Source organism: Salmo salar, chromosome ssa14 (genome assembly GCF_905237065.1).
Source record: "Salmo salar chromosome ssa14, Ssal_v3.1, whole genome shotgun sequence".
Taxonomy (NCBI): Eukaryota; Metazoa; Chordata; class Actinopteri; order Salmoniformes; family Salmonidae; genus Salmo; species Salmo salar.
In genome coordinates this window covers 65,511,851-65,537,673 of record NC_059455.1, presented here as the reverse complement: position 1 = coordinate 65,537,673, position 25,823 = coordinate 65,511,851, and the positions used below count along the sequence as shown (strand labels likewise).

The window sequence follows — 25,823 nt, the reverse complement described above, 5'->3', positions numbered from 1 at the left end:
GGCTGATGAACAGAACACAGTGTGACATTTGGGGAAGGAGAGTACATACACCTGGTGTGTGATAGTGTGTTTAGGATGTGTTGATAGTGTGTGTCTTTAAGGTCTGTGGTCCTTATGTTGATGGGGTGTGACAGAGGGTGTGTGGGTATTTGTGTTATCAACAGGGAGGACCTGGGATCAGAGGAGGGAGAGGGGACCGTGGAGAACCAGGAGCTGTGGTACGGTGTATACACACACACACACTCATGTAAATAAAAACACAATGAAAGTCAATGCAGCTTGTAACAATTCCACAAGCAGACACATACCCTCATTGATGGATACCAGACACATACCCTCTTGGATACCTCTCTTCCATAAAATATCCCTTGTATACTGCTAGGCTGAAAACCCACTCTTTCTGTAAATGCCGTTTGCAAGGTTCTAATCTTTTATTCATTTCTCACTCTCTCATGCTATTAGACTTGGATTGCACCGGTCTTGAAAGTCCCAGAAAATTGTACTGGTGTTTGAATGGGGTGTTATTATAGCATGTAAAGGTCCTTGTAATGCAGGCGTCCTCGCAGTGCACCCATGCGGTCTTTCTACTCTCATGAATTTTATATTCATTGGAGATGCAACGTGCCCCCATGAAAGTCAATGACCTGCGACTGGTAGGCTCATGACAAGACAGACAGAGAGCAGCCTCACGGGTCTCTGATTTGCAGTTAAATCACTGAGTTAGCCTAAAGCCCCCTCTCAGACACCCGGACCTGGGTCAGGTAATGTATAAAGGATGAAGACAGTTGTATGGAATAAAATATATACAATTTAGTGGATTCGGCTATTTCAGCCACATCCGTTGCTGACAGATGTATAAAATGATGTCTGAGTGTTGGAGTGTACCCCTCGCTATCCGTAAAAAATAAATAATGATGCTGTCTGGTTTGCTAAATATAAGCCATTTGAAATGATTTATACTTTTACTGATGCTTAAGTATATTTTAGCAATGACATTACTTTTGATACTTAAGTATATTTAAAACCAAATACTTTTAGACTTTTACTCAAGTAGTATTTTACTGGGTGACTTTCACTTTAACTTTATATTAAGGTATCTTTACTTTTCCTCAAGTATGATAATTGGGTACTTTTTCCACCACTGGTTAGGTTAACCAATAGTGGCCAGATCATGTGAGTGCATGCATCCTCCAAAGATGGAGAGGGACAGTTTATGGCTTGATCATAGGAAGGTGGTCAGGGAGATGGTTGATTAAAATGTTGTCTGGTGACGATCTTATCTTATTATTGGCCTAAATGTAAATCCAAAATGTGTACAGTACTACTGTTCAGTTAGGTTGTACTTTGTAATTTGGTGTGTATTTCCTCTGTTTGTTCCAGTGATACTAGATTGTTGTAATAACTGTAGAAAGCAGGGAATTTAACTAGAACTATAGTAAAATGTTAACTATATTCTAATCTACTTTATCAATGTGTTCTTCTGTCTCTGTGACAGGGGCCGATAGGTCCAGTTGGGGACGCTGGTACTCCTGGGCTGCAGGGGCCTCCTGGACCCCAGGGGCCCAGCGGACGTACCATCATGGGCCCTCCGGTAAGACACATGCGCGCTTACACACACACACACACACACACACACACACACACACACACACACACACACACACACACACACACACACACACACACACACATTCACATACATACATTAATTCAGACACACACCATCTAATACTGCACATATTAGAGGAGTCTAGCATCCCAACACACATAACATACAGTAGCTACAGTACCCGATTTACCTAGGCATGCTATAAAGTCTACCTTGTAAAAGCTGTTGTAATACTCAGATGTTGATTCTTTCTCACCCAAGGGATGTTGTTAAACGTAAGCCGTAAAGGAGGGAGGATGTATCATAACCTAATAGACTGTAAACAGAACAGTCAAATATGAAGTACTGGGTTTCACCTGCATTGGTATTAACAGATCAATGACGAATTAATGACAGATAAAACATTAAAGGATACACCCAGATGTCTTAACTTTACTAAGGCCATGTTTAAGCCAGCCTATGGTAAAGTATTCGATGGTATAACATACAGAAGTGCTATATTGAAGACATTATCTATTTGTTGTTAATTCAGGATTATGGTGACAGGTAGGGGATAAGTAAGGGTACAGCTACTGGAAGAGTTTGGGAAACAAATGGCATTTGTAGTTAGAACGCACACTGTGACCAGATAGTGACGACCTCAACTTATGAAATAGCCTCCAAATAAGCTTGATATTTGCTGTTGATATTTATTGTTGTTTTTTCCAACTTCAGGGTGGTCCAGGAGAAAGAGGTGAGAAGGGTGCAGCTAGCGCTCCAGGAATACAGGTAAAGACCACCATTCACTTCCTGCCCTTTAAGACACACTTTCCCTCATCGCAAAATGGCATTCAGTCTTCAAATGACATTCAAATGACACCATTGCACCAAAGGGAGATCTTTTGAATGGCATATTGAATATCTATCTCTGTAAGGTAGCAGTTAATGGGAACATGTCATTCTGAATTCTGGTAAGAGAGTTTCTGCATAATTTGAGTGAAAGAGCTTCTGCTACCGTTTGGTTGATGTGATGTCAGATTTATTTCAATGCATTAAAGGATTTGCACAGGTAATAAGGTAATAAGGAGAAGGTAGATGATACAGGGTCAGATATCTTTCCATCCTCCTAATGGTAAATCTGAGCATTGGCGGTAGGGTAATCTGATCCTAGATCTGTGGTTATGGGCAGCGCCTGCCTGGACCGTAACAAGACATCACAGTAGTTTTTACAAAACAATAGCTATTTCCCCTCTGTTGTAATGACTCATGCCTAAGATGCAATACACTTTCATTATAATCAATCTCTGAGCCAATTAAGATGGATCCTGTCAATAACTGTAGAGGTTGGGAGATGTATACTTTTGTTTGTAATAGGCTTTGAGCCATACCATTGGCATTCAGTACTCGTTGTGTCTGAGTGAGGGAATTTGACTTTGACGGCTGTGAAGGTCATACAAGAGACTGTGTATTACAAACAGCTCCGGCTTCACAACATTAATTATCTGTAATGAGTTAGGATAATGGTCCAACCATCCGAGCCTGTCAATACAAATGTATTCATGCTGACACCCTTAACTGGCCTAGGATCACCACTTTTATTTTAAGAATGTGAAATGTCAGAATAATAGTAGAGAGAATGATTTATTTCAGCTTTTATTTCTTTCATCACATTCCCAGTGGGTCAGAAGTTTACATACGCTCAATTAGTATTTGGTAGCATTGCCTTTAAATTGTTTAACTTGGGTCAAACGTTTTGGGTAGCCTTCCACAATCTTCCCACAATAAGTTGGGTGAATTTTGGCCCATTCCTCCTGACAGAGCTGGTGTAACTGAGTCAGGTTTGTAGGCCTCCTTGCTCGCACACGCTTTTTCAGTTTTGTCCAGAAATTTTCAATAGAATTGAGGTCAGGGCTTTGTGATGGCCACTCCGATACCTTGACTTTGTCCTTAAGCCATTTTGCCACAACTTTGGAAGTATGCTTGGGGTCATTGTCCATTTGGAAGACCCATTTGCGACCAAGCTTTAACTTCCTGACTGATGTCTTGAGTAGTTGCTTCAATATATCCACATCATTTTCCTACCTCATGATGCCATCTATTTTGTGAAGTGCACCAGTCCCTCCTGCAGCAAAGCACCCCCACAACATGATGCTGCCACCCCCGTCCTTCATGGTTGGGATGGTGTTCACCTTTTTGTTTTCTCTCTACGGTTGCAGGGCATTCCTGGATCTCCTGGGTCACCAGGTCGATTGGGACAAACAGGAACAAGGGTAAGGTCTTGTCGGTCTGTTTACAGTGCACTCGGAAAGTATTCAGACCTCTTCCCTTTTTCCACATTTTGTTATTATTTACATAAGTTTTCAGACCCTTTGTTGTGAGACTCGAAATTGAGCTCAGGTGCATCCTGTTTCCATTGATCATTCTTGAGATGTTTCTACAACTTGATTGGAGTCGACCTGTGGTAAATTCAATTGATTGGACATATAAGGTCCCACAGTTGACAGTGCATGTCAGAGCAAAAACCAAGCCATGAGGTCGAAGGAATTGTCCGTAGAGCTCTGAGACAGGATTGTGTCGAGGCACAGATTTGGGGAAAGGTATAAAAAAAATATCTGCAGCGTTAAAGGTCCCCAAGAACACAGTGGCCTCCATCATTCTTAAAGAGAAGAAGTTTGGAACCACCAAGACTATTCCTATAGATGGCCGTCCGGCCAAACTGAGCAATCGGGGAGAAGGGCCTTGGTCAGGGAGGTGACCAAGAACCCGATGATGGTCACTCTGACAGAGCTTTAGAGTTCCTCTGTGGAGATGAGAGATCCTTCCAGAAGGACAACCATCTCTACAGCACTCCAGTAATCAGGCCTTTATGGTAAAGTGGCCAGACGGAAGCCACTCCTCAGTAAAAGGCTCATGACAGCCCGCTTGGAGTTTGCCAAAAGCCACCTAAAATACTCTCAGACCATGAGAAACAAGATTCTCTGGTCTGATGAAACCAAGATTGAACTCTTTGGCCTGAATGCCAAGCATCACGTCTGGAGGAAACCTGGCACCATCCCTTCGGTGAAGCATGGTGGTGGCAGCATCATTCTGTGGGGATGTTTTTCAGCGGCAGAGACTGAGAGACTAGTTAGGATCGAGGGAAAGATAAACGGAGCAAAGTACAGAGAGATCCTTGATGAAAACCTGCTTCAGGGCATTCAGGACCCCAGACTGGGGCAAAGGTTTACCTTCCAACAGGACAACAACCCTAAGCACACAGCCAAGACAACACAGAAGTGGCTTTGGGACAAGTCACTGAATGCCCTTGAGTGGCTCAGCCAGAGCCCGGACTTGAACCCGCTCTAACATCTCTGGAAAGACCTGAAAATAGCTATGCAGCGATGCTCCCCATCCCCATCCAACCTGACAGAGCTTGAGAGGATCTATAGAGAAGAATGGGAGAAACTCACCAAATACAGGTGTGTCAAGCTTGTAGTGTCATACCCAAGAAGACTCAAGGCTGTAATAACTGGCAAAAGTGCATCAACGAAGTACTGAGTAAAGGGTCTGAATACTTATGTAAATGTGATATTTCAGTTTCTTATTTTTCATAAATTTGCAAAAATGTCTAAACCTGTTTTTGCTTTGTCATGATAGGGTATTGTGTGAAGATTGACGAAGGGAATTTTTTTTAATCCATTTTAGAATAAGACTAATGTAACAAAATGTGGATAAAGTCAAGGGGTTTGAATACTTTCTGAAAGCATTGTAATCAAAAGGAATAGATTTATGTGAATATGAAGTCGTGGTATATGAGCTGCCATAATAGCACTGTCTCATAGGCATTAGTATGTACTTGTAACACTTTTCCACAGGGACTTCCTGGTAAAGATGGACCCCAGGGGCGAACAGGACCTCCAGGGACGATAGTAAGTATGATTGTTTGTGGATTTAGCATCAGGAACTGATGAATTAATTTGATTTGATGTCAATGAATTGTAAAATTAAATCTGCAATTTACAATACTTCCTTGTCAAAGGTACTGTCCCTGTAGGTTAATTGTTTGTGCTCCTTGGCGAATGTGACTGTTTTCTTTTTTGCTTCTTGGCCAAATGTTTTGTAGTACCTCAAGTTACAAATGGAAAAACTAAAGTTACACATTGTACGTTTGAGTGATTGCTCAATCAGTGAGATGACAATTTGTTTGTTTGGGTTTCACCCACAGGGCACTCCAGGAGCTCCTGGGTCACCAGGGTCAAGTGGACCTCCAGGGTCACTGGGAAACCAGGGACCTCCTGTGAGTTATCTGAACCTCTATGTCCATGCATGTTACTACTACTGAAGCAGAGCTGACCCACTAGCTGAGGAAATACCCAGCAAGCAGAACTGATTGAAATTGCATCATTACAACAAGATACGTCAGTAGGATGTCATTTCAATCAGCTTTGCCCGCTGTGTTTAGGATTAGGGAGGGAGGTCTTGGGAGACAGCAAAGACATATAGTATATAAATATATTGTACATAGTCCTACAGTACAGTGTATCTATCATAATTTGACCCAGAGTTTTTCCTGACTGCATGACTTGACCAACGAAAGTTACACACTATAACGAACACAAGGCATTATTCTAGGGCAGGTCACATGGTCAGGAATATGCCATATTTCTATGTGTATGTGTAAGGATCTGGGAGAGAGAATAACAGTTCAATGGGGATATTCAGAGACAGGGAAAATCATTTAAGGAACTATACAGTGAAGTAAAACCTGTTTTCACTTTGTCATAATGGGGTATTGTGTGTAGATTGATGAGTAAAACATAATTTAATCAATTTTAGAATTTGGCTGTAACATGAAAAACAAAACGTGTAAAAAGTCAAGGGGTCTGAATACTTTCCAAATGCACTGTATATTAAGTCACCATAATCAATTTCAGAAAGAAAAGTGGCTTGAACAAGCATCTTTCTAGCCTCAAATGGGAAGCAAGCCTTGTTACGAGAATAAAATCCCAATTACAGTTAAGCTTCCTCACAAGATTATCTACATTAATTTTGTAGGACAGCTAATAAGCTGTCCAACCAAAGACCAAGAGCCAGAGAAGGTTAGCAGTTATTACATAGTAGTGCCTCTATGTAATTACTGGTACTGCATAGTTATTATATGACCTTTGCAGATAAATGGTTATGCCAGGGTGCAAATAATGACTTTAGCAAAAAGATGACAACAGCAATTGACAACTCAAACAATTTGTACAGTTTTACTTCATTATTTTATGTCCATTGTCATTCTGCCTCTTGTTCTGTTGCAGGGTCCTGCCGGAAACAAAGGAGAGAAGGGAGAAAGAGTAAGTCATAGAGATAACAAACATATTGCTTTGGCAGCAGTGGCAACCACCCATTCATGCCAAAACAGCATTTATTAAATTGAATTGAGATATCTTATGATACTTACCTTGTTCTGTATAATATAATTATGTGGCGTAAGTACTGTTCTTAACATCAATGTTCAAAACAAGTAATGCCCTCCTTTCAAGTAATTGCTGCTCCTCAGCTTGGGGTTATAGGGGTTCTCGTGACAGTCTGACAGTAAACAGTTACCATTACAACAAGTTTTCTGAAGAGAAATATCACACGTTGTACTGCAACCAGAACACATTTTGTATACCTTATAAGCTAAAGCTTTAGAGCCGTGTTACTCAGGTGTAGAAAAAGGGTTTCTACTTCACAGCAATTATACACTGCTTAAAAAAATAAAGGGAACACTTAAACAACACAATGTAACTCCAAGTCAATCACACTTCTGTGAAATCAAACTGTCCACTTAGGAAGCAACACTGATTGACAATACATTTCACATGCTGTTGTGCAAATGGAATAGACAACAGGTGGAAATTATAGGCAATTAGCAAGACACCCCCAATAAAGGAGTGGTTCTGCAGGTGGTGACCACAGACCACTTCTCAGTTCCTATGCTTCCTGGCTGATGTTTTGGTAACTTTTGAATGCTGGCGGTGCTTTCACTCTAGTGGTAGCATGAGACGGAGTCTACAACCCACACAAGTGGCTCAGGTAGTGCAGCTCATCCAGGATGGCACATCAATGCGAGCTGTGGCAAGAAGGTTTGCTGTGTCTGTCAGTGTAGTGTCCAGAGCATGGAGGCGCTACCAGGAGACAGGCCAGTACATCAGGAGACGTGGAGGAGGCCGTAGGAGGGCAACAACCCAGCAGCAGGACTGCTACCTCCGCCTTTGTGCAAGGAGGAGCAGGAGAAGCACTGCCAGAGCCCTGCAAAATGACCTCCAGCAGGCCACAAATGTGCATGTGTCTGCTGAAACGGTCAGAAACAGACTCCATGAGGGTGGTATGAGGGCCCGACGTCCACAGGTGGGGGTTGTGCTTACAGCCCAACACCGTGCAGGACGTTTGGCATTTGCCAGAGAACACCAAGATTGGCAAATTCGCCACTGGCGCCCTGTGCTCTTCACAGATGAAAGCAGGTTCACACTGAGCACGTGACAGACGTGACAGAGTCTGGAGACGCCCGTGGAGAACGTTCTGCTGCCTGCAACATCCTCCAGCATGACCGGTTTGGCGGTGGGTCAGTCATGGTGTGGGGTGGCATTTCTTTGGGGTGCCGCACAGCCCTCCATGTGCTCGCCAGAGGTAGCCTGACTGCCATTAGGTACCGAGATGAGATCCTCAGACCCCTTGTGAGACCATATGCTGGTGCGGTTGGCCCTGGGTTCCTCCTAATGCAAGACAATGCTAGACCTCATGTGGCTGGAGTGTGTCAGCAGTTCCTGCAAGAGGAAGGCATTGATGCTATGGACTGGCCCGCCCGTTCCCCAGACCTGAATCCAATTGAGCACATCTGGGACATCATGTCTCGCTCCATCCACCAACGCCACGTTGCACCACAGACTGTCCAGGAGTTGGCGGATGCTTTAGTCCAGGTCTGGGAGGAGATCCCTCAGGAGACCATCGGCCACCTCATCAGGAGCATGCCCAGGCGTTGTAGGGAGGTCATACAGGCACGTGGAGGCCACACACACTACTGAGCCTCATTTTGACTTGTTTTAAGGACATTACATCAAAGTTGGATCAGCCTGTAGTGTGGTTTTCCACTTTAATTTTGAGTGTGACTCCAAATCCAGACCTCCATGGGTTGATAAATTGGATTTCCATTGATTATTTTTGTGTGATTTTGTTGTCAGCACATTCAACTATGTAAAAAAAAAGTATTTAATAAGATTATTTCTTTCATTCAGATCTAGGATGTGTTGTTTAAGTGTTCCCTTTATTTTTTTGAGCAGTATATTTTAAAGAGCTATTGTTCTAGTGTTAAGTACTTTACGGATTGGTGTCGCCCGTAACAGCAAACATTGAATGGCTAATAAGGTTTTTAGACAAGGCTCAAAAGGCAACATCTAGGCTTGGCCACAACAGCAATGTTTTCCAGTTAAAAGAGTTGATGCCAAATTCATGGCCGGCAGCCTTGTTTCCTAAGTAATGGTGGAGGATATTTTACCTGTGGTGACGATAAAACAGGTTGGAGTGTAGCCATGGACTTGGTGTCACCATGTGTTTTTTCCTCTCCAGGGTGACCTGCAATCCCAGGCATCGGTCCAAGCAATCGCCCGGCAGGTCTGTGAGCAGCTGATACAGAGTGAGTCATTTTTTTTATCCTCCATCTGGCTCTCTTCCTGTGTGTGTGTGGATGTGTGATTACACAGGTCTTGTGTCTTTGAGTGTTAAGTGTATTCTGTGGAAGGGGTATACAGTACATGAAAATGTGAGTGTTGTCTATGAAGGTGTGAGGGTTTTTTGCCATTGGCATCCATTCATGCGCCACTGACTTCTGTCTGACGTCTGTCCCACAGGTCACATGGCTCGCTACAGCTCCATCCTTAACCACATCCCCAGCGCACCTGTCTCCGTCCGCACCGTTCCAGGTCCCCCAGGAGAGCCCGGGCGGCAGGGCGGCCCAGGACCACAGGGAGAGCAGGGGCCCCCGGGCAGACCAGGGTTCCCCGGGTCCAACGGAGAAAATGGACAACCAGGAGCCAGAGGTACTGTATAGAGAAGACTCCGATTTAACTTAAGCTTTCAAGTAAAGATATAGTCATGTAACTTATGCCATAAGCTTATTACAGTAAATGATACTGCCAGGTAACGTAAGAAAACATCATTTATCAGGTTTCAGGTATGACCCAGATGCAGACAGTGTCGAAGAAACAAACATGTATTTCTAGTACGGGGCAGGCAAACGACAGGTCAAAGGCAGGCAGAGGTCAGTAATCCAGAGAAGGTGCAAAAGGTCCAGAACAGCAGGCAGTCTCAGGGTCAGGGCAGGCAGGGGTCAATAATCCAGTGAGGGAGGGCCTCCCGAGTGGCACATTGGTCTAAGGCACTGCACCGCAGTGCTAGCTGTGCCACTAGAGATCCTGGTTCAAGTCCAGGCTCTGTCGAAGCTCTAGCGACTCCTGTGGTGGGCCAGGCGTAATGCATGCTGACACAGTTGCCAGGTGTACATTGGTGCGGCTGGCTAACAGGTTAAGCGGGAATTGTGTCAAGAAGCAGTTGGGTTGTGTTTGGGAGGATGCACGGCTCTCGACCTTCGCCTCTCCTGAGTCCGTATGGGAGTTGCAGCAATGGGACAAGACTGTAACTACCAATTGGATACCATGAAAAAGGGGTAACATTTTTTTTCAATAACAAAAAAACATTTATCCAGGGAGGTGGGGCAAGGTATAGAATGACAGGCAGGGTCAGGGCAGGCAGAACGGTCAAAACCGGGAAGGACTAGAAAACAGGAGCAAGCACAGTCAGGAGCAGGGGAACAAACGCTGGTAGGTTTCATGAAACAAAACGAACTGACAACAAACAAACAGAGGACACAGGTATAAATACACAGGGGATAATGGGGAAGATGGGTGACACCTGGAGGGGGTGGAGACAAGCACAAAGACAGGTGAAACAGATAAGGGTGTGACACTAATATAATCAGAATAAAATGATTACACAGGTAGATCTACAATATTGTTCATGACACTTTTAGTGCTGATGGTGATATAATACGGAAAGGAGATAAGCATGCCCACTTCTCTGCATTTTGTCAAAGTGTGTCCCCCCTTGGTCTCTGTCTGTCCAGGTTTGTCAGGAGAGAAGGGCGACAAGGGAAGCCCAGGCGCAGGAGTCCAGGGTCCCAGAGGCCCTGTTGGACCCCCAGGTAACCAAAACAATGCCCGCTGAACCCCCCCCCAAAAAACAACTGCACAGTTCCAACTTCAATTTTCCTCCAGGGACTTCCTTTGCTACCGAGCCTCTGCAGAGGAAATCAACATCTGTTGAGCAGGTGGATTACAAAATAGGAAGTCACCCAATATGTTTTTGATTAAGCGCTCCCGTCTTGATTCAAGGATAAAATATGAAATGGAGAGGGTAGCTTGAGTTTTATTTAATTTACTTTGGTTGTTATTCATTAAGCTGCCCTTACTGGTTTAATGAAACCTTATTAGAGGGCATAGCTATTGACTCCTGTATTGATTGTAGTCTAGCTGATACAGTGTGTTGATTGAAATCCTGAAGCAGTTGCCAGGTTGGGCCACAGGGAGAACTCTGAGAGAACACTTCAGAATCTGGCATGCGGGAGATGAGTGCCCCCAAGGATATTTGAAAAAGGATATTCATAGCATTTCCTGATGGAGACAGCTCAGTAATAATAGTATTTTGGGTCTGATGAAAAGACGCAAAAGCTTATGCTTATTGGTACTGACCGCTGGGTAATGATAAATGTGCTGATTATCTTCCTTTTGTGGAGAGGTGAGGAAGTCTGGCCAATCAGTGGCCTAATCATGGATTCTATTTTAAAGCACACTACTAGATTTAAAGGGATAGTTCACCCAAATTATAAAATGATATATTGGTTCCCTTACCCTGTAAGCAGTCTATGGATAAGATATGACAGCAATCCATACTTTGCTTTAGTTTCCCTGGCACTGTTTCCACATGCTAATGTTTTATCATTTGCGGCACAAATCGCATTCAGGTCATGGGACCGATATTAGCATTTTTCGCACATTATCTTCAAAACATCTAAATTACTTTGTTGAGCTTTATAATACATTTTAGATACTTTCGTATGATTTGGACATGATGCTAATATCGGTCCCGTGACTTGTTTGGGATTTGCGCCACAAATGGGTAAGGAAATCAATTTGTAATTTGGGTGAACTACCCCTTTAACTTGGTGAATTCTACCTCAATATGCAGTGTTCTTAGTCACAATGAAGACAATAATAATGCCATCATGTTTCAAAGGTTTGCCTTAACATTTCACTTGATGATTTCACTTCGGTGTAACGACTGTCGTAGAGAGGGGACCAAAGTGCAGCGTATTGAGTGCTCATGATGAAATTTATTTTAACACAGAACACTAAAGAAAATAACAAAAGCGAAAACGATCAGCTCACAGTTCTGTCAGGTACATAGACTAAACAGAATACAACTACCCACAAACACAGGTGGGAAAAAAACCCTACTTAAGTATGATCTCCAATTAGAGACAACGAGGACCAGCTGCCTCTAATTGGAGATCATCCCAAAAAACAACATAGAAATAGAAAACATTGAAAAAACACAAAACACCCCCTGTCACGCACTGACCTACTCTACCATAGAATATAACATCTTACTATGGTCAGGACGTGACATTCGGAATGTAGCTCAAAGTTAAAACCTTCATTGTTAATTGAAAATGTATTTGTTGTATTAAAACACACTCCTCCCTTTCTCCACCTTCTCCTCACCACATTTGTCTTTCCTCCAGGACCAACGGGTCAGGGCCGGACAGGTAGCCAGGGTCCATCTGGTCGGCCGGGGAACCCTGGAACTCCTGGGCGGCCGGGTATCCCTGGACCAGTGGGGTCGGCTGGACCTCCTGGATACTGTGACCAGAACTCCTGTATGGGCTACAACGTAGGAGGTAATTATGACAATCGTCATCCCCTACCATTGTAAACACACCAAAACACAACAAGGCGACATAAAATTATATAAAATAAAAAGTCCAATACATTAGATCTAATTGTTTTTGCCATATATAGAGAATTCCATTGTCATTCCCATCATGTTGTTGGGTAGATAACGCTTACCTGGGAATACACTCTCTGAGAATGCTTTAAAAACCCTAAAGTCTTGAGCAAGGCTGAGAGTTTGTAATCAGAGAATATGTCAAAGGGTTCGGACTGAATCTGGCTTTTTTTATATATCTGATGTATTGTATCATACCCTGTCAATCACTAACTAATTTAATCCAACAGAAGCTCTTTGACAGGGAGACCTGAGCAAAGAGCTCTCATTGGGTTAAATCCGTCAGGGGGTTGACCAGAATCACACCGTTATCCACACTCACTGTATTTCAAGGTGAAGCTAAGACAACATGACTAGGGTTGAATGGCGGGAACCCGGTTACCTCCCAAAATCACTCCTTTTTCCCGGGATAAATAACTGCGAGAAAACTGTAAATTATTTGTATGAACAGCATGGTGTAAAATGGAACTGGTCACTTTTTTTCGTGAGACAGGTAGGCCTACATTTGCTGCAGCATAGCCTATGCTACAGTAATATAAAGACCGAATGTGCCTCTAATTTACCCATCTCCATCTGGCTTTCGGGTGTCACCTTGTTTTGTAATTGTAAAGATTTGTATTTATTTTTTGCAGCTGCAGAAAAAAAAGCCTATCACTCGAATATCTTTGCTTTAAATCAGAACACGTGCAAGCAGTCTCTCATGCGGTCTCTCTCTCTCCATCAATTCCATTCAAATTGCATACAAAATAGATAATTCTCTTCTAGATTTGATATATAGCCCTATATATAGATGTTCTAGCCTACCTCTTTCAGGTAATAAATTCAATGCAGTATTAGCCTTATATTTAGCTAATTAGTGATGGGTTATGCATAATAAGCTTCTAACTTATAGCCTCTGTCTCTTGCGCAGTACGCAAGCACCTGTGCTTCGCTGACTTCTCCTTAATAAATGCTCCTTAGCTCTTGGAGTCCCATGCATGAAAAGCTAGACTAAATAGCTTGCTGGACATAACTTTTTTAGCATTTCTTATACCAATAGACTATTCGAAGAGGGGCGCAAGCTCTTTTTTGCTAAATGATAAATACCTCCAGCCGATAGAACTCACAGGTAGTTTGAAAAAAGAGCGAACACGCGATGGTGGTAGGCTATAGCAGTTATTTAGCCTTCTGCATCTAATTCTAGTCCTATATTATTCAAGGATGACATTAGAATGATAAAGATTATGACAACGAAACGTTTTTCATTTATCTTCATATGGATCATCTCGACAACTTCCAGTGAAATTGCAGAGCCCCAAATTCAAATTAAATTACTATAAATATTTAACTTTCATGAAATCACAAGTGCAATACATCAAAATAAAGCTTAACTTGTTGTTAATCCAGACGCCGTGTCAGATTTCAAAAAGGCTTTACGGCGAAAGCAAACCATGCGATTATCTGAGGACAGCGCTCAGCACACAAAACATTACAAACAGTTAGCAGCCAAGTAGATTAGTCACGAAAGTCAGAAATTGCAATAAAATTAATCACTTACCTTTGATGATCTTCGTATGGTTGCACTCACAAGACTCCAGTTACACAATAAATGTTTGTTTTGTTTGATAAAGTCCCTCTTTATATCCAAAAACCTCCATTTTGTTGGCATGTTTTGTTCAGTAATCCAATGGCTCAAATACGGTCACAACGGGCAGACGAAAATTCCAAATAGTATCCGTAAAGTTCGTAGAAACATGTCAAACGATGTTTATAATCAATCCTCAGGTTGTTTTTAGCCTAAATAATCGATAATATTTCAACCGGACAATAGCGTCGTCAATATAAAAGAAAAACAAGAAAGGCCGTTTGCAGTAACCAGCTCTGGGGACATCCCAGGGTCCACTCACTCAGTGTGGTCATTTTTCAGAATAAAAGCCTGAAACAATGTCTAAAGACTGTTCACAACTAGTGGAAGCCATAGGGAATGGAATCTGGGTCCTATCCCTTTAAATGGTGGATAGGCTTTCATTGGAAAAACAGCCATTTCAAAATAATGGCACTTCCTGGATGGATTTTCCTCAGGTTTTCGCCTGCCATATCAGTTCTGTTATACTCACAGACATTATGTTAACAGTTTTGGAAACTTAAGAGTGTTTTCTATCCAAATCTACCAATTACATGCATATGCCTGAGTAGCAGGCAGTTTACTTTGGGCACGCTTTTCATCCAATATTCCGAATGCTGCCATCTATCCTAAAAAAGTTAACTGTTGAAAGCGAGGAAGGAATGAAGCAAAAATAGAGTGAGAAAGAGTATGTAGGCTAATAACATTAGGGGAAATATTATGAAAGATATATCAAATAAAATTGTATTTGTCACATGCACATACAACAAGTGTAGACCTTATCGTGAAATGCTTACTTACAAGCCCTTAACCAACTATTTATTTCACCTTTATTTAACAAGGTAGGCTAGTTGAGAACAAGTTCTCATTTGCAACTGCGACCTGGCCAAGATAAAGCATAGCAGTTAGACACATACAACAACACAGAGTTACACATGGAATAAACAAAACATACAGTCAATAATACAGTAGAACAAAAGAAAACAAAACGTCTATATACAGTGAGTGCAAATGAGGTACGTTAAAGCAATAAATAGGCCATGGTGGCGAAGTAATTACAATATAGCAATTAAACACTGGAATGGTAGATGTGCAGAAGATGAATGTGCAAGTAGAGATACTGGGGTGCAAAGGAGCAAGATAAATAAATAAATACAGTATGGGGATGAGGTAGATAGATGGGCTGTTTACAGATGGGCTATGTACAGGTGCAGTGATCTGTGAGCTGCTCTGACAGCTGGTGCTTAAAGCTTGTGAGGGAGATATGAGTCTCCAGCTTCAGAGATTTTTGCAGTTCGTTCCAGTCATTGGCAGCAGAGAACTGGAAGGAAAGATGACCAAAGGAGGAATTGGCTTTGGGGGTGACCAGTGAGATATACCTGCTGGAGCGTGTGCTACGAGTGGGTGCTGCGATGGTGACCAGTGAGCTGAGATAAGGCGGGGCTTTACCTAGCAGAGACTTCTAGATAACCTGTAGCCAGTGGGTTTGGCGATGAGTATGAAGCGAGGGCCATCCAACAAGAGCGTACAGGTCGCAATGGTGGGTAGTGTATGGGACTTTGGTGACAAAACGGATGGCACTGTGATAGACTGCATCCAATATGTTGAGTAGAGTGTTGGAGGCTATTTTATAGATGACATCACCGAAGTCGATTGGATCGGTAGGATGGTCAGTTCTACGAGGGTATGTTTGGCAGCATGAGTGAAGGATGCTTTGTTGCGATATAGGAAGCCGAATCTAGATTTAATTTTGGATTGGAGATGCTTAATGTGAGTCTGGAAGGAGAGTTTACAGTCTAACCAGACACCCAGATATTTGTAGTTGTCCACGTATTCTAAGTCAGAGCCGTCCAGAGTAGTGATGCTGGACGGGCGAGCAGGTGCGGGCAGTGATCGATTGAATAGCATGTATTTAGTTTTACTTGAGTTAAAGAGCAGTTGGAGGCCACGGAAGGAGAGTTGTATGGCATTGAAGCTCGTCTGGGGGGGTCAATGTAAATATTCCGGGTGGCCATTTGATGAATTGTTCAGCAGTCTTATGTCTTGGGGGTAGAAGCTGCTAAGGAGCCTTCAGGTCCTAGACTCTGCTACCGCTTGCTGTGTGGTAGCAGAGACAACACTATGACTTGGGTGACTGGAGTCTTTGACAATTTTTTGGGCCTTCCTCTGACGCTATAAATTTGTCAATCTACTAATTATACAAAAAATATATATATATATATTATTCTTAAAACTGCATTGTCGGTTAAGGGCTTGTACGTAAGCATTTCACTGTAAGGTCTACTACACCTGTTGTATTCGGCGCATGTGACAAATAGCATTTGATTTGATTTATATTTCAAAATTAAAATCAAATTTGCTAGCCTATACTTGTAACTTTGTAGGCCTCATGTTTCACACCAGAATCGCATGTTCTCTTCTGCTTACCATGGTTTGAACGATGTGTGTAATTCAGTATATTACAATACAATACACACTCAGAAAGAGCAAGTTACATTTATTTCCCCAAGAGAGCATAGCCTATAGCTAGCTACATCTATGGGCTTTTATATTTTTCTGTCGTGCATAATGTGCAGTAGTCTACTGTATATCATAGCCGGGTTAGGCCGGGGTAGGCTGTCATTGTAAATAAGAGTTAGTTCTTAACTGACTTGCCTAGTTAAATAAAGGTTAAATAAAATACAATATATCAGTGCATTTGGAAAGGATTCAGACCCCTTGACTTTTTTTGTTACATTACTGTATTATTCTAAAATGGATTAAATCGTTTTTTTCCCCTCATAAATCTACACACAATACCCCAATATGACAAAGCAAAAACAGATTTTTTTTTTTTGCAAAACAATTAATTAAGTATCACATTTACATAAGTATTCAGACACTTTACTCAGTACTTTGTTGAAGCTTCTTTGGCTGCCTCAAGTCTTCTTGGGTATGACGCTACAAGCTTGGCACTGGGAAACCTAGTCAGTTGTGTTATTTGGGGAGTTTCTTCCATTCTTCTTTGCAGAGCCTCTCAAGCTCTGTCAGGTTGGATGGGGAGCATCTATTTTCAGGTCTCCAGAGATGTTTGATTGGGTTCAAGTCCGTGCTCTGGACTTTCAGAGACGTGGCTGTGTGCTTAGGCTCATTGTCCTGTTGGAAGTTGAACCTTCGCTCCAGTCTGAGGTCCTGAGCACTCTGGAGCAGGTTTTCATCAATGATCTAACTAGTCTCCCAGCCCCTGCCACTGAAAAACATCCCCACAGCATGATGCTGCCACCACCATGCTTCACCGAAGGGATGGTGCCAGGTTTCCTCCAGACGTGACGCCTGGCATTCAGGCCAAAGAGTTCAATCTTGGTTTCATCAGACCAGAGAATCTTGTTTCTCATGGTCTGAGAGACCTTTAGATGCCTTTTGGCAAACTTCAAGCGAGCTGTCATGTGCCTTTTACTGAGGAGTGGCTGCCATCTGGCCACTCTACCATAAAGGTCTGATTGGTGGAGTGCTGCAGAAATGGTTGTCCTTCTGGAAGTTTCTCCACAGAGGAACTCTGGAGCTCTGTCAGAGGGACCATTGGGTTCTTGGTCACCTCCCTGACCAAGGCCCTTCAATTTTGAGTCTCATAGCAAAGGGTCTGAATACTTATGTAAATATGTTTTTTTTTGTTGCAAAAATGTCTAAAAACCTGTTATTGTGTGTAGATTGAAGAGGAAAAAAGGCTGTAACATAACAAAATGTGGAAATACTTTCCGAATGCACTGTATGTATTGGATAATGGGAATATGACTGAATATAAATAGTGTAGTTATTCCCTCCGCAAGGCAATCAAACAAGTGAAATGCCAGTACAGAGACAAGGTAGAGTCGCAATTCAACGGCTCAGACACGAGCCGTATGTGGCAGGGTCTACAGGATATCAGGGACTACAAAAAGAAAACCAGCCACGTCACAGACACCGACGTTACACTTCCAGAAACACTAAACACCTTCTTTGCCCACTTTGAGGATAATATAGTGCCACCGTCGCGGCTCCCCGAACAAAGAGCAGGCCAAAATATCCCTCTCAGCACTGCCTGGACTGCGCCAAAATGCAAACTCCTTTCTTTTGAGTTATGTTATAATATATATTTTTTTAGGATAATACAGTGCCAAGGACTACGACTCCCCCTCTCCTCTGTGGCTGATGTGAGTAAAACATTTAAACGTGTTAACCCTCGCAAGGCTGCTGGCCTAGACGGCATCCCTAGCCGCGTCCTCAGAGCATGCGCAGACCAGCTGGCTGGTGTGTTTACGGACATATTCAATCGCTCCCTATCCCAGTCTGTTGTCCCCACATGCTTCAAGATGGCTACCATTGTTCCTGTACCCAAGAAGGCAAAGATAACTGAACTAAATGACTACTGCCCTATAGCACTCACTACTGTCATCATGAAGTGCTTTGAGAGACTAGTCAAGGATCATATCACCTCCACCTTACCGGCCACCCTAGACTCACTTCAGTTTGCTTACCGCCCCAATAGGTTCACAGACGACGCAATCGCAATCACACTGCACACTGCCCTATCCCATCTGGACCAAAAGAATACCTATGTAAGAATGCTGTTCATTGACCTCAGCTCAGCATTCAACACCATAGTACCCTCCAAGCTGATCATCAAGCTGGAGGCCCTGGATCTCAACCCCGCCCTGTGCAATTGGGTCCTAGACTTTCTGACGGGCCGCCCCCAGGCCTCCAACTCAATCATCAAGTTTTCAGACGACACAACAGTAGTGGGCTTGATTACCAACAACGACGAGACAGCCTACAGGGAGGAGGTGAGGGCACTCGGAGTGCGGTGTCAGGAAAACAACCTCTCACTCAACGTCAACAAAACAAAGGAGATGATCGTGGACTTCAGGAAACAGCAAAGGGAGCACCCCCCTATCCACATCGAAGGGACAGCAGTGGAGAAGGTGGAAAGTTTTAAGTTCCTCAGCGTACACATCACAGACCAACTGAAATGGTCCACCCACACAGACAGTGTAGTGAAGAAGGCTCAACAGCGCCTCTTCAACCTCAGGAGGCTGAAGATATTTGGCTTGTCGCCCAAAACCCTGACAAACTTTTACAGATGCACAATCGAGAGCATCCTGTCAGGCTGTATCACAACTGCACCACCCTCAACCGCAATGCTCTCCAGAGGGTGGTACGGTCTGCACAACGCATCACTGGGGGCAAACTACCTGTCCTCCATGACACCTACAGCACCCGATGTCACAGGAAGGCCAAAAAGATAATCAACGACATCAACCATCCGAGCCACTGCCTGTTCACACCGCTACCATCCAGAAGGCGAGGTCAGTACAGGTGTATCAAAGCTGGGACCCTGAGACTGAAAAACAGCTTCTATCCCAAGGCCATCAGACTGCTAAACAGCAATGACTAACTCAGAGAGGCTGCTGTCTACATGGAGACCCAATCACTGGCCACTTTAATAAATGGATCACTAGTCACTTTATACAATGCCACTCTAAATAATGACACTTTAATAATGTTTATATCTTACATTACTCATATCAAATGTACAGTTGAAGTCGGAAGTTTACATGCACTTAGGTTGTAGTCATTAAAACTCGTTTTTCAGCCACTCCACAAATTTCTTGTTAACAAACTATAGTTTTGGCAAGTCGGTTAGGACATCTACTTTGTGCATGACACAAGTAATTTTTCTAACAATTGTTTACAACTTATAATTCACTGTATCACAATTCCAGTGGGTCAGAAGTTTACATACACTAAGTTGACTGTGCCTTTAAACAGCTTGGAAAATTCCAGAAAATGATGTCATGGCTTTAGAAGCTTCTGATAGGCTAATTGACATAATTTGAGATTTGTGTGTATTAGGTAGTTGTTGGGGAATTGTTATATTACTTGTTAGATATTACTGCACTGTCAGAACTAGATGCACAAGCATTTCGCTACACTCGCATTAACATCTGCTAACCATGTGTATGTGACAAATACAATTTGATTTGATAATGGCACTGTCATTTGGGCTTTTTGGGGCTTGGGTTCATAACATGTATTTAATGTATGGCTCATCAGGCTCAGGTACCATCAGGCTTGAATGTTCATGCTGATCAACACTCTAATCAAATTCAGACGTATTTATATGCTTTATAATGCTTTAGAATGACACTTACAGTTTTGGTGGGAAATACCGGGTTACTCGGGAGAAAATGTATTTATTCTCACGATGGAACATTTGTAAAATACCAGGAAAATATTCAACCCGAAACATGACCTATCTTGAAAGGAAAGTTCTCAGAATCATCTACTCTATTGTAGTACTAACTTACCAGTTACCTAAATTTAATTTGGATGCCCATACTGAGATATATTTAAGTAATTGGCATTTGTTTTCTGATTTACTTTATACTTAATAGACTTCGAATTCAAATCAGTTGAGACTCACTTGATTAACCTTAGGACTGAACCTCATTAAAATAAATGAGTGGATGTCCTTTATTCTCTGTTTTTGACAGCTCACAAAAGAAAATGGCACATTCCATTATCTGATGGTTTTACAGTAAGATGTCTGTGAGCATATGGTTTATTTATCAATCCAATAGTTCCTGTTGTCATTTTTGCACCTTGAAATACAAAATGCACCCAAGATGCAGAATTCAGCTTGGAAACAATGACTTACAATGTGTTGAATTCATACAATGGTATGTGAGAATCTTTTTTTGCCACCATGTCATTATCCCAGTATCTTAGCTTGTGGAATTGAATTCAAACAAGCTTGCTTTTTTAAAGTTATATAGACCTTATAGATATTTGTGAATGCTTGTGACATGTATTTATGTAAAATATAGTTATTCCAACAAAATGTCTATCAACTTTTAAAGCCTTATGTCATATTTCAGTATGTTTGTGTACAGAACACGCTATTGCATCAAGTATGGCCACATTTTACCAAGTAAAAAAAAAAAGAATTCTGCATCTTGATCATGATTTATTCAACATTATAAACTGGGTGGTTCGAGCCCTGAATGCTGATTGGTTGGCAGCCGTGGTATATCAGACCGTATAGCACGGGTATGACAAAACATTTATTTTTACTGCTCTAATTACGTTGATAACCAGTTTATAATAGCAATAAGGCACCTCGGGGGTTTGTGGTATATGGCTAATATACCACGGCTAAGGGCTGTATCCAGGCACTCCTCGTTTGTCGTGCGTAAGAACAGCCCTTAGCTGTGGCATATTGGCCATATACCACACCCCCTCGGCCTTATTTCTTAGCTGGTTCATCATCTAATATAATGGATATTGTGAGTGTGGATACAATCTGTAGCGCCCTAACTGTAATTGCATGTGTGCATGGACACCCAGACCATCGATGATGTCTGTCTCTATCACTCTTTTCTCTGAGGAAAAGACGGTACGGTGAGCACACTATACGGCTAGAAAGGCTGGTGGTGTTCTCCATGTACTCCACGGTGTGAGTAATACCAGCATGTGATTTTGTCTCGTCTGTCTGACCTGTGGTATGTGTGTGTCTCCCTCTCTCTCCTTCTCTCGTCCCTCTACTTTCTCTTACTGAAGTCCAACAAAAGTATTGGTAGCGAGCAGCATTCAAAAAGGGTTGTAGTGGAGTTGTGAGGGTAGACAGGCTTGTCGCTTGATTCTACCCCCTTGCAATATCCCGTTTTTTTCGGTCAACAACAACTACTGCTTTGTTTCCTATAAAGATGTTCAAAGTCTCTCTCTTTGTAGAAACACATTCTACCTGAGCCTGAGACAAAAACTAATTTAGCCATAAATGCATTTTTATGTTTCAGCGCATACAAGCTAAACTCAGCAAAAAAAGAAACGTCCTCTCACTGTCAACTGTGTTTATTTGCAGAAAACTTAACATTTGTAAATATTTGTATGAACATAACACGATTCAACAACTGAGACATAAACTGAACAAGTTCCACAGACATGTGACTAACAGAAATTGAATAATGTGTCCCTGAACAAAGGGGGGGGGGGTCAAAATCAAAAGTAACAGTCAGTATCTGGTGTGGCCACCAGCTGCATTAAGTACTGCAGTGCATCTCCTCCTCATAGACTGCACCAGATTTGCCAGTTCTTGTTGTGAGATGTTACCCCACTATTCCACCAAGGCACCCCTGGTGAGACAAAACCGCGACTCGTCAGTGAAGAGCACTTTTTGCCAGTCCTGTCTGGTCCAGTGACGGTGGGTTTGTGCCCATAGGCGACGTTGTTGCCGGTGATGTCTGGTGAGGACCTGCCTTACAACAGGCCTACAAGCCCTCAATCCATCCTCTCTCAGCCTATTGCGGACATTCTGAGCACTGATGGAGGGATTGTGCATTCCTGGTGTAACTTGTTGCTGCCATCGTGTACTTGTCCCGCAGGTGTGATGTTTAGATGTACCAATCCTGTGCAGGTGTTGTTACACATGGTCTGCCACTGTGAGGTCGATCATGTCACGTCCTGACCAGTAAAGGGGTTATTTGTTATTGTACTTTGGTCAGGACGTCGCAGGGGGTGTTTGTTTAGAGTGTTTCGGGGTTTGTTGGGCTATGTTCTTATGTAAGAGGGGTGTTTGTTTTATGTGTTTTGGGGTTTGTGGTTAATGTTCTATGTTAGTATATTTCTATGTTCGTTCTAGCCTTTCTATTTCTATGTTTAGCTAATGGGGTTGACCTTCAATTGGAAGCAGCTGCTCCTCGTTGCTTCTAATTGAAGGTCCTATTTAAGAGGGGTGTTTTTCCTATGGGATTTGTGGGTAGTTGTTCCTTGTATAGCTATATGCCTTACAGGACTGTTTATCGGCGTTATTTTTGTATACGTGTGTTTTTGTTATGGTTTTTCCTTCTTTCTGCCAATTAAAAAGAAGATGAGTATACAGACTCCTGCTGCATTTTGGTCAAATCCTTACGACAACCGTGACAGATCAGCTGTCTGTCCAGTCTCCCTGTAGCGCTGTCTTAGGCGTCTCACAGTACGGACATTGCAATTTATTGCCCTGGCCACATCTGCAGTCCTCATGCCTCCTTGCAGCATGCCTAAGGCACGTTCATGCAGATGAGCAGGGACCCTTTCTTTTAGTGTTTTTCAGAGTCAGTAGAAAGGCCTCTTTAGTGTCCTAAGTTTTCATAACTGTGACCTTAATTGCCTACCGTCTGAAAGCTGTTAGTGTCTTAATGACCGTTCCACAGGTGCATGTTCATTCATTGTTTATGGTTCATTGAACAAGCATGGGATTTTTACGAATTATCTTTGAAAGACAGGGTCCTGAAAAAGGGACGTTTCTTTTTTTGCTGAGTTTAGTATATATTTTATCCAAGGCTTCTCTATGCTTATGCAGTGAATGTGTACAGTTTTTATATTCCAAAAGGAGCCAGTTGTTGACTAATACTGATTGTCATTTGATGCGTTATTCAGTTGAGCTTTCTCATCTATTTAATAAGAGAACCACTCAGATCTCCTTACCCTGTCAGTGTTGCTCCTCCCTACCCCTCTTTATCTCTTCTGGCCGCTTTGATGTCGTCGCTAACACTGTTCTTCCTGTGTGTCTCTGCCTCCTTCCTGTCCTGTCCCGCTGTCCCGCTAACCCAATCAAAAACAAACAAACACATGCACGCTTCGGGGGTGGCCACGGTGGATATAGAGGGTGGCATCGGTGGTGACACATCTGACCGCCACAATCTTCCCTTAGTCCAATTGCCCCCCAACACCTACCAGAACTATGACGAGGTGGAGGAGGAGGACCCCTATAGGTATGGCGAGGGGGGCTACCCCTCCGAGTACTATCAGCCCAACTACCCGGCGCCTCGACCGGTCATGCCCGAGGACCCAGCCCTCACCCAGGGCGACGAGGTGCTGAGGTCCCCCGGGATCCACCGCTCCTACAGGAGCCTGGCTGACAAGTCTGATAAGAAAGAAGAAGAGGGGCCAGGGGAGAGGAAGATGGTCGTCCCATGAGGGAGAGCAAGCTAAGGAGAGCCTTGCGGAAGTCAGGGATACACGACAGGAGTTGGGACTGTTCAGTTGGAGGGAGAAATATCCAAAGGGGGGTCTAAGGACTATCATAAAGTGCCTGATGTCAATGTCAAAGGGACATATAGGAGGGGAAGGGTGGCGGAGGTTGGAGGAGAGAGTGGGAGGCACCATCTTCACCTTCTCTTCTCTCTGGAAGTGTTGTGGTTGGTGGTGTAGATGGGGGTTATGTACTGTTGGTTCCAGTGTGGTCAGATTTTTGTGTGTGTAAATCAGTTACATCAAGAGATACATTTGTATTGTTGTTTTCTTTTCGTTTTCAGCATACCACCTAATCTCATTTAATGCAATTTATAAATTTCCTGGTCACGGTTTACTTCAAGTGCTCGTTTATGATCTTAGTAAATACTGGAAGGCCTACAGTGTTGTGTAGTATAATATAATATAGTTTAGTATGTTATAGTATAGTAAATAGTATAGTAGTAATATTTCAGTTCAATGGGAGCTTTTATGGCTAGGATATTACTCAAGATTGGATAGCAAGTGCTATTTGAACATTTTGAAAATATAATTGAAAATTAACGATCTACTACTTGGTCATATTAGTAGTGAATATAATTACCTATATTGATAACTACCCAACTAACATTATAAATAGACTCAATATGACCAGTTATTCTCCTATTATTATTTATTTTGATGAAATGTCCCATATTCTAATATTTGCATGTGTGTTTGTTTATCATCTAATCATTCCATATCAGTTTATAGTGCTATTTTGTCCCCAGCCAAAGGATACAACATATATGCGTTCATATCTTGACAGGGTCAAGCCATATAGCCCAACTAATACCTCCATTGCAGTGTTCGCTACAAACATTTCTCTCTTTGTATTTTTCGGATATGTCTTCAAAGGGTGTTTGAGAAGGCGCTAAACATGTAATATAACAAGATTATTAGTTAAATTATTTTTTAATAAATGTTTGTTTTATTGCAAGTGTCTCGGAATATGGTCTCCAGAACCCCTAAAGTATTGTGATGAGTTGTTAGGCCTGTGGTCTATTAGCCTTGCAGAGCTCAAGAGATAAACTATGTGGAACAGGCCACTGTGGCCCCTCTCATCAGAACATGGTTCTATCAAGGAAGTAATTTATTTTTTACTTGGTATTGATTTTTCAAACAATAAAATTGAAGTATAACCATTAGACACAGTGGGTACTCTCAACACTGCTTCTTTGTTCATATGGATGTGTTTGTTTTCTCCGACTAGTAGGCCTAATAGCATGCACTTCAATTGAACCAATGGTAGAACTTAAATTACATTTTCAGTTAAAATACTTTTCATTACTAGAGGACCCACACAGATGGCAACTCCAAAGCAATGTGTACTTGCTATAGCTGAGAGTCTTCTAGATGACATCCTTAATCCTAATCCTGGTTCTCTTAGCAATCGGCACTTGAAAAGGGATGCACTGAAACCTTGCAAGCAAGCAGTGTGCAATACTTTCTTAATTTGAGTCACTAAACTATACACTATCGCAGCTTTTTCAGTACATTGCCTTTTTCCCTTTTCTACCTTCG

The 25,823-nt window shown here is 42.5% G+C and overlaps 1 protein-coding gene across 3 annotated transcripts in view; it reads left to right on the top strand.

The window, feature by feature from the left end:
• The window catches only part of LOC106569929 (collagen alpha-1(XIV) chain), a 91,047-nt gene extending 65,575 nt beyond the window's left edge, over nt 1–25,472 (top strand). For 2 of the 3 annotated variants that reach the window (XM_014141684.2, XM_014141687.2), the window contains 12 exons: nt 165–218; nt 1,496–1,591; nt 2,324–2,377; nt 3,805–3,858; nt 5,443–5,496; nt 5,793–5,864; nt 6,874–6,909; nt 9,164–9,230; nt 9,445–9,633; nt 10,716–10,793; nt 12,393–12,548; nt 23,914–25,472. In XM_014141684.2, coding sequence (XP_013997159.2) covers nt 165–218; nt 1,496–1,591; nt 2,324–2,377; nt 3,805–3,858; nt 5,443–5,496; nt 5,793–5,864; nt 6,874–6,909; nt 9,164–9,230; nt 9,445–9,633; nt 10,716–10,793; nt 12,393–12,548; nt 23,914–24,227 — 1,224 coding nt within the window. In that variant the 3' untranslated portion in view covers nt 24,228–25,472. The remainder of the gene's footprint in view (nt 1–164; nt 219–1,495; nt 1,592–2,323; nt 2,378–3,804; nt 3,859–5,442; nt 5,497–5,792; nt 5,865–6,873; nt 6,910–9,163; nt 9,231–9,444; nt 9,634–10,715; nt 10,794–12,392; nt 12,549–23,913) is intronic. The other variant, XM_014141686.2, reaches the window with a different exon arrangement.
• Nucleotides 25,473–25,823: the final 351 nt, after the last annotated feature.